The sequence below is a fragment of the Gracilinanus agilis genome, chromosome 2 (genome assembly GCF_016433145.1).
Source record: "Gracilinanus agilis isolate LMUSP501 chromosome 2, AgileGrace, whole genome shotgun sequence".
Taxonomy (NCBI): domain Eukaryota; kingdom Metazoa; phylum Chordata; class Mammalia; order Didelphimorphia; family Didelphidae; genus Gracilinanus; species Gracilinanus agilis.
In genome coordinates this window covers 269,858,642-269,868,324 of record NC_058131.1, presented here as the reverse complement: position 1 = coordinate 269,868,324, position 9,683 = coordinate 269,858,642, and the positions used below count along the sequence as shown (strand labels likewise).

The following is a 9,683-nucleotide window of genomic DNA, read 5'->3' as shown; positions in this document are numbered from 1 at the left end:
AAGGAAATTGTATTCACCTTACAGAAATTAGCTTCCCCTGCTCTGTAAAATAGGCAAAGGTCTGTTTTCCCAAGGAAACTATGGAACTCTGGATGCTGGCCTGGCTTCCCTGTTGTGGTTTGATGCTTGGTGTTAATTTTCTTTTCCTTTTGAGGCACCTGAATGGCCCCAGGAGGCTGACTGCCTGGCCATCATCACGTTTTTTTTTAACACATGTTCCTTGGGGTTCTCTGCTTATTTATCAACTATGTCATTATCAGTTGGGTGTGCCATTGCTGGCTGGCTGCCCAGGCTGACTTCAGATCATCTGGAGGGAGATGTGAGTGAGGGGAAGCCAAGACCTCGGTGAAGGCAGGATTTTGAGCTAGTTTTTTGGCCTCCCCTGGGGAAGCCCATGTGGTCTGGTACCCGAGTCTGGAATTAGCTATATTTCCTGTGAAGCCTACTCTTGGATTTTTCCAGCCTGGCTAGGCAGCCGTAGACAGGAGGGATTGTGGTCTTGAGTGGTTATAAAAGGGAGTGTCTGCATTGGTACACTAAAATGAACCGCACGTAATTATTACCTGTTATTTTGGAGTCTGGAATCTGGGCTCAAGTCACAGTAGAATGGGTGGTGTTTGCCTTGGAGGAATAGTACCTGCCTCCCTGCTTCTTTCCTCGTTCCTCTAAACCCTTTATCTCTTGTTTCTGCCTCATGTACCTTTAAAATCCCTCTTAGAAACTGCCCCCAGCCTGTCTCCCATTTCTTCTGAGTGAATAAATTCAAGCATCATATTGAGATACACAGAGCTAAAAGGAACCTTAGAGATTACTTGTTTATTTAACTTTTTTGCTTTTATCTTTAAACCCTTACTTTCTGTCTCAGTGACGACTCTAAGACTGAAGGCCGAGGGCTGGGTAGTTGGGGTTAATTGACTTTCCCAGGCCACACAGTTGGGATGTGTCCGAGGCCAGATTTAAACCCGGGGCCTCCCGACTCCTGGCCTGGTGCTTTATCCACTGTGCTCCTTAGCTGTCCCGTTAGAGATTGTTTAGACTAACTCCCTCGCCTTTCAAATGGACAAAGGCCGAGAGGTGTAGGGACCTGGCCGAGGTCACAGAAACGGTTTGTGACAGAGCTGAGACTAAAACTGGCCTCCTCCCTCTAGTTCCCTCCTCCTTCTGGTGAATCGTGCTGCCTGCTTTTATTGGTGGGACTTCAGTTAAATCCTTTCCTTTCCCTGGTCCTCAGTTTCCCCATCGGTACACGAGGGGCATTGCATTAAACGAATTCTAAGATTCCTTCCAGGTCTAGTCTTGTAATCCTATATCTCATCCTGCAGGGCCCGGGGTGGGGGGGCATCACTTCACGAATCTGCTAAACACTTTTGCTAATGTGAGATAAGGCTGGTACATATGAAAGAGGACTGCTTCCAGGCAAAATCTATATTTTTTGCTATGGTCTCCCAGAGACAGAATCCTTGTCACCCGTTAGTGATGCAAATAGTGGGAATTTCAGTCTGGTAAGAGAAGGCATCATCGTGTCATGGCAGATGGAGATATTTTGATACCCACCCCGAGTCTTACCCTGGTACTTGGTGCTCTGCCTTATTTGTCCGTAGGGAGAGCTCTGATTGGATTTGTTGAACTTAAAGAAAGAAAGAGCCTTTTCGTGGCTTAGGAAACAGCCTGTCAAATCAGATGCTGCCTGAAGATATGAGACAAAACCAGAGGCCTTGGCCCAAAATGGCCTTTACACACCACTTCCTGCGTCCCTTTACCTCCCGGCCAGAGCCCTTCCACCTGCGCCATCCCAGGCAGATGCCAGACTGTCCAGTTCTCGTTCAAGGCCTCCAGGAGATGGGAGCCCCTGCCCATTCACCATCATAGTAACTTTGGCAGCCAAGAAGCCCTTTATGTCTAACTTTAACTCTTCTTGCTGCAATTTGAAACTAGTTATTTGCCCAGTGGAGATGGGGAGATGGAAGAACTTCCTCATATAGCATAACCCTTTGGCAGCCTCAGCCTTTGGCTCTGCTCCCCCCTCCCCTCTTTCCAGCACGCTCCCTCCTAGGAAAAACCCGACGTTTCCCAGAGACAGAATTCTTGAAAATTGGTGCCATAGAAACTAGCGCTGAGAGCAGGCTTTGGAGCAGGCATGAGCTGGAGCTGGGTGTGCAGAGGCACATCTGTAAACAGAAGGCAGGTGTCTGGGTCTGGCTGTGTGTACACGTGGCACACATGCACTCATGTGTACAAAATATATGCATGTACCCATATACACTCAGTACACACGGGAACAGGGACATGCCGCATGTGTGACACACAAGTGCATGCATCCTCCTAATTCTTCCCATGCAGTCCCCATGGGCATTGATGATGATGATGATGATGATGATGATGCCCATCTTGTGTATATTTCTATCCATAAACATGTACACGCAGCCCTAATACACCCCTGGGGCAAAGCACCAAGGGCAGACCCTGGCACACACATACACAGGGATCCAAGCCCAGCTCTTGGGAAAGGGGAATGTTTCACAGGCCTGGGGGCTGCCCTTCTCTGACTTTGCCTCTGGGGGGGTCAGTGCAGAGCTTGGATGAAGGGCGAGCCTATCAGGGCTCGTCTCTTTCTCTTAGGGTCTCCTTGTGTCCGACAGACTTTCAGGATCCCCGAAGAAGGCCCCTTCCTCAGGGGGCCAGGGATCTCTTGAACTTTCCCTCCATTATAAGAAATGATCTCAGGCTGGATCTCCAGGAGTCCAGCCACCTTGGGTTCAGTTAGGAAGTGGAGGCGCAGGACTGACCCAAGCAAGGTCAGCTAGAATTCTCCGGGTCCACCTGTCTATCTGTCTATGGGTCTACCGCTATGCGGCGGAGGCCTTTTAGTGAGTAATGGTGCTTGGGCCCACCCCCTCCCCATATCCATGATTCAGGAGTGACTAAGTCCTTTGGAAAAGCAGAAGGCAGAGAGCTGGGTCCTTCCTGCCTGGCAATTATCTCCTCCGATGGAGGCTGCCTGATCCCTAGACAATGCTGGGGTGGGTGGAGGGAGAAAAAATGGGGCAGAACCACATTTTGCATCTTCATTGGGAGAGTCCATTTGGACCCAGAGATAAAGGTCTTCCTTTTTCCAGGAATGTCCCCTTAGGAAGGTGGGAAAGTCAGGCTTACACTGGGCCATCTTGTTATGCCACAAGGGCATCTATTTTTTCCCCCCACATTGTCAAGGAAAGCCAGACTCAGAAAAGGAGGGGGAACAAGGTTCACTGAAGCCATTTCCTATAGTGAGTGAACAGAGAGGAAGGTTGGCCTTTTGCCTTGGGGAGGTGGGGTGAGGAATTTATGTCTATGCTGTGCAGCAAAGCTGCCAGGAAGGTTTTTTCTCTTGCATTCAGGTCTGGGATTTCAGGGGTGGTCAGAGCCCTGGAATGATGGGGGCGCCTGGAACGAGCTTGCCAGTGGGCATTATGGCTCGTCAAAGAAGCCTGGACATACCGCACCCACACTGTGCCTGGCAGAACTCTGACTGTCTCCCCTTCACTGATTTTTACTGATGGTGCTTGAGAGTGGGGAGAAACAAGGGGACAGTGTCTTTGTGCTTTTATTGTGGACTCTGGGGTGGGATTCAAACCATTGGCCCCCAGATTACTGAAGTCACAGGCTTAGGAAGTCTGCTGATGTGGGTCCATACCCCAGAAACACTTTCTCTTTCAGTAGGGTGGCTGGGCATTCTTTGAGGCCAGATGGTATCACTTCCCCAGGAAGCTCAGAGCTCAGAGCAAAAGTAGAACTGGCTGGGGGTGAGGGGGTGGGGGCGGGAAGGGGTGTATGTGTGTACCCCAAACTCTGTGTCAGAAACTGAAGAGAAACCTTTGCGGCCAGGACTCTCTGGGGGCAGAAATGAAAAAGTTTTAGAAATTTTCCATCTGCAAGTAACCTTAGAGGTCATCTAATCCAACCCCCTTATTTACAGATGAAGAATCTGTATCATGGTGATACCCGGATCTCTGGTGACAGGGCTAGCTCAGAGGCAGTGTGGCCATTCGAACCACATCTCCCCACATCGTCTGGCTGAGACCCTCAGTGGAACTCTCATTGTCCCTCTTTTCCTTCCTTCTCCTCTAATCATTTCTCACCCCACCCCAAGCCTACATCTCAACTTCCAGGCTAAGCCCCTGGTAGGACTCCTTCCAAAGCTGAAATTAATTAGCAGGAAGTGCCTGTTTGTGGAATTTCTGTTCCTGCTTCAAAGCAGCCCGTTTGTGGAAGGGAAGCGTTCCCCTCCTTTTCCCTTGTCCTTGAGGTATTCTAAGGGCTAACAGGACTCTGGGGGGATGTTTTAGGAAGAGGGCTCTCTCCCAACCTCTCCCTCGTGCTCCTTCAGGAGCCAAAGAAGTCAGCACCCAGAGGGGCTGCCACGAGGCTGGGGAAACCTGCGGTCAAAGTTAGGGGCAGGAAGAACTGCAGGGGGACAGATGCGTCCTTCTGGACACCCCCAGGCCAGTGATGCCTGTGACAACAGAGAAGTGGGGACAATAATCCCAAAGGGCCTTGGCATCCGGGTAGGGTGGTGTGGTGAGATGTTAGCCTCATTTTTTATGCTCCCCCCTTTTCTTATCTAAGAAGGAAAGCCAGTACCCTGCGGTCTCAGAGCAGGGGGTTAAATTCTGCTTGTCGTCGTTTGGTCATCTTTAGTCAAGTCCCACTCTTTGTGACTCCATTTGGGGTTTTCTTGGCAAAGATACTGGAGTTTGGGGCAGCTAGATAGAGTGCCAGGTTTGGAGATGGTTGGTCCTGGGTTTGAATTTGGCCTCAGATACTTGCTAGCTGGGTGACCCTGGGTAGGTCACTAAATTTTATTTGCTCAGCTCTTAACCATTCTTCTGCCTTGGAACTGATACTCAGTATTGATCTTAAGACAGAAGGTAAGACTGTAAAAAAAAAAATGCTAGTTTGCCATTTCCTTCTCTAGCTCATTGTACAGATAAGGAAACGGAGACAAACAGACTTGCCAGGGTCACAAAGCTACTCAGCATCTTAAAGGCTGTATTGAACTCAGGTCTTCTTGACTCCAGTTTGGGCACTTCACTTTGCATCAATCCATACAAGTCTTTCCAGGTTTCTCTGAAATCATTTTGTTTCTCATTTCTTAGGTCACAATAGTTTTCCATTACAGTCATATATCACAAATTATTCAGCCATTCCCCAATTGATAGACATTCCTTGAGTTTCCAATTATAAGAGTAAATTTAAAATGAATAAATGTCTTTCATTTTAGTTACTAAAAATCCTTCATAAACACAAGCTAGGAGAGGCATGGCTAGCCAGCAATTTGTCTGAAAATGATCTGAAGGTCTTAGTGCACTGGAAACTCAATGTGAGTCAATAGCATAAGAGGGCAACCAAGATAGCTAATGTAAACTCAAACCAAATAGAATTATAGCAACCAAGTCACAGTAGGTACTGTTCTCTGCCTAGCTCTGATTATACCCCACATGTGGTATTTAATTTTGGATGCCACAAATTGAGAGGGGCTATTAGTCCTCTGGAGATTGTCCAGAGAATGGTCACCTACGAGAAAGGAATTTGATTGACTGAAGGAAATGAGGATATTAAACCTGGAGAAAAAGCAAGGGTTAGGGGTGATGGTAGACGTGCCTGAGGTTTTTGGGTATTTGGAGGCCTGCCACAGAGAGATGGGATTAGACTTCTTTTGTTTGATCCTAGAGGGTAGATCTTGGAACTGTGGGTAGAAGTTGCAAAGAGGCAGATGTAGGCTTGAATGTAAGGGAAAACATTCTAAGAATCAGAACTATCCAAGAATGGAATGATTTGTGCTAAGAGATAGCTGGTTCTTCCCAGGGGTGTGCTGGTAATTGTTTAACAAGTTATATTGTCCCTGGAGGGAGATGGGGGGAATGTACTCAGGAAATAATCTGCATTATTAGCATTTTCTATGTCATTTGCTTCAGTCTAGACAATCAACAAAATAATAAATCAGGTCTTGATTTGGAGCTTTTGCAGTTTTCTGAGACGTGAATGAATGATTTAACAATCAGCTCTCCTAGAGGGTCTGAGCTGGCTCCAGCACACCCCTGGTTCCTTCTTACCAGAGGTCTTCCATCAGAAGTTGAGCAATCACCTGGGCATGTTGAAGTGGGGATTCTTATTTGGGCACCTGTTGGCCTTGAAGGCTTCTAGGGTCCTGACCTGCAAGTCAGCTTTAGTGGTTCTGAACACCTCCACTATCCTGATCCTGGATTTCAGCTCCTGCTCAGGTACTACATTTTAGGGACCTACCAGGTACTTGGAGATGCATTTAAACACCCAAAGACAGACTGACAGCATTTGTCCTTCAAAATCACCAGAGGAGATGGCACTCTGTTCCCTAATGACCCTTGATCCTAGAGTCTAACAGTCTTCTTTTGCTGATAAGTGCTTCCTGTCTTCTTTATGGATTTAAGATAACAAGTAGGGACTTTCTTTCCCTGTGGCCATATGCCTTTGAGCCTGTCCTCAGGCCGTGCGCCTACCCACCACTCCATGGAGCTCTGAGCTGCCCTCCCTCAGCCTTGGGGTATGTGAGGGGCCCTAAGCCAGAGGAAGGGGCTGCCCCTGGCAGAGGACAAACAGCTCATTGAGGGAGGGCTGGAGAGGGAGAGCCCTGCCCTCCTCCAGGAATCCCAGCAGCCACACAGAGAGCTATTGAAGAACAGAGTCAGTCTGGCTGGCAGGGGCCTGCCAGCGTGGGAATGGAGGGAGGAGTAAACTGGGGTGGGGAGGAGAGGGCTGAAAGCTTTTCCCAGCAGAGTTTTCCCTTTGTTCCCTCCCCCCAAGATGGCGAAGAGTCTTAAAACCTGGTCATATGAAAGAAATTGGGGATGTTTGGCTGGGAGGAAAGACTTTAAGGGAGACACAATCATGGCCTTTAAGTATTTCAAGGCCCGTTCTATGGAAGATGGGTTAGGCTTGTTCTGTTTGGCCCCAGAAGGCAGAACTAGGGACCTGGGAAGGGAAGGGGGCGCCTTATAGGGAGATGGTTTGGGAGTTGATTTGAAGATGTTTCCAGCATTTGAGCCAGCTACTTAATGAAGGAGGAGCCCCCCAATACTGGAATGGTTCAGATAGAGTAAAGGGCTGTTGTAGAGGGGATTCGGGCACTGAGGGGAGAGCTGGACTGAAGGACCTCCGAGGTTCCTTCCAAGGTGGACAGCCCAATAGGGATTCCTTCTTAAGGCTTGGCAGAGTTCGAAGGCAGGGCAGTGGGGAGACATGTCCGTTTGTAGAGAGAGAGGGAGCCGTGGTGTGAACAGTCAAGCTCAAACCGCTATTACTGGGGTTTGGAGGAAAGCTGGTTACAAAGATGAGATGGAAACCAAGAGGGAAATTACCCACTGAAAGAAATGATGGGAAGGAATGGAGCTCAGAGAGAGGTTACTTGGGATAGAAAGGCTTGGGGGGGGGGTCCCAAGCAACAACCCCTGCTTTGGCTCCTCATCCGCTCAAGTCAAGTAGTGCTGATGTTTGTGGCCCATGGTGCTATGTATAGGTGCTTAAATTTTTTTAATTAAAATTAAACATTTATTTTAAATTAAAATTTATTTTAAAAGTAAAAAAAATTTTAACTTTAAATTTAAAAAATTATCTTCATTTTATTCCAATAACAAATTTACATATAAGTTTCCCAGTGTTACATGATTCATGTTGTCTCCCTCCCCTCTTTCCTTCCCCATCCTGGAGTTGATAAGCAATTCCACTGGGTTATACATGCATTATAACTCAAAACATTGTATGGGTGCTTTGAGATCCTCAGGATTAGAAGCAGAAGGGTGTCTGTCCCTGGGGCCTCATCTCTTATGGGAGTGTAACTACCACCTCTGTCCTAAGGTGCTGGCAGTGCCTCTACTTCAGCTGGGTGGGAGTCTGACGTGCCCCCCTCTTCCTCGAGCTGTCAGAAGCATATGCTGAAGCAATTACTGTGTACCCCTGGGAGCCACAGCTTCCAGAAACAGCCCCTGAATGACAACAACAACAGGAATGGGCCCAACCCCCAGCCTTGTGCACTCCCCTATAGGGAAGGGCTGGGGAGCGGACAGCTCAAGTGTAGCGGTCCTACCCTCTGCCATACTCGAGCCTGGTACTGGAGCAGTGGTACCGATCTCGAGGGCTGCACTGGGCCATTTGTGTGCCAGTCGGTGGCTCAGTGGGTGAAGGGGGCATTTGCCCAGGATGCCAGAGTATAAGTGCTGCTAAAAGTGACCTAGATACTAAACCCGGAAATTTACCTAGAAATTTTACTGCTAGAAAAAAAATGTTGTGATTATAATAACTTTTATTTGGGATTAAGCTTTAAAATTTATAACAAAACTGTGGAACAATATGAGCATTATTATATCTGTTTTATGGATGAGAAAACTGGGGTCTAGAGAGTGAAAGTGGCTTGTGCAACAGCAATAACACTCACAATTCACATTTCTGTAAACTTTTAAGACATAACTCCTCTGAGTTGGAGGGCAAAAGAATTATCCCATTTTACAGATGGGGTATCTGAGGCTTAAAGAGTTAAGGTACAATGGAAAGGTTACTGGATGTAGAGTCGGAGGACCTGGATTCATTTCCCACATCTGATTCTTACTAGTTTGATCATTTAACCTCCCTAGGTTTCCTCATCTGTAAAATGAGGGGGTTGGACTAGACAGTCTGGGAGGCTCCAGCTCTGACATTATGACATCATGACTTGCCCAAGGTCACACAATTAGGAAGTGCTAATAAGAGCATCTCTGCCCATTTGGCTGGATTAGGGATCAGAGTCTGACTGGGTCCCGGTTACATTGGTGGTGCCATTCGGGGGACATTAGACCTTGCAAACCCTCTCCCTTGCAAGCACACACACACACATACACTAATCTGTCCTTAGGACCCAGGTTGTCCGTTTTATCATCCTCTAGTGGTCCCCATCATGTGTGAGACGGGCACGATGGCCCCTGAACCGTCCAGCCCAAGCTACGATGGGGAATCTTCAGACACGTATCTCCAGGTCGATCGCTGGCAGAAACTGCGCACAGCTGTCCGGAGGCTGGAATTCTGGGAGAACTTTGATGCTGAACTTATTGGGAGTGGCTTCTTCTCCCAGGTCTACAAGGTAAGACTCCAAGGAAAGGTCTGTCCTGTATGTAATGGGGGTAGAGGTGGAGGAAAGCAGCTAGTGAACTTAAAAGGCTCTAATATGGACATTATGGACTGCTCCCCTGTTCTTGGGTGTCCAGAGAAGAGTTATATTAAATTGTTTCCCAACTCCTCTTCCCTCCCCAACCTGAGGGAAGTAGAGTTGGGAGTAGGAATGGATCTATACAGTCCGGACTGCCCACCCAAAAGTCCGATTTCCCCCTAAAACTGCCCTTCCCGCTGACCTTTCTCCCCGTTAATGGCACCTCCTCCCAGTCTCCTTCCAGTTTCCCAGGCTCATAGCCTTGGAGGTACCTTTGATTCTTATCTCTTTCTGCCTCCAAATTATTATTGCATGTATCCCCTTGTCTTCATTCCTTCAATACCCTCTAAATGCTTCCTTTGAAGCTTTATCTCTTCTTGCCCACATTTTAAGAATAGCCTCCTAACTGGCCTCCCTGCCTTTGGTCTATTCCTTTTTCAAACTACTTTTTGCATTGTTATCCAAGCAAACTTTTTTTTTTTTTTTTTTTTTT

At 47.7% G+C, this 9,683-nt stretch overlaps 1 protein-coding gene across 1 annotated transcript in view; it reads left to right on the top strand.

Moving 5' to 3' along the window:
• The first annotated feature begins 8,770 nt into the window (after window positions 1–8,770).
• The window catches only part of LOC123235144 (dual specificity testis-specific protein kinase 1-like), a 31,257-nt gene continuing 30,344 nt past the window's right edge, over window positions 8,771–9,683 (top strand). The window contains exon 1 of the mRNA XM_044661214.1: window positions 8,771–9,124. Coding sequence (XP_044517149.1) covers window positions 8,942–9,124 — 183 coding nt within the window. The 5' untranslated portion in view covers window positions 8,771–8,941. The remainder of the gene's footprint in view (window positions 9,125–9,683) is intronic.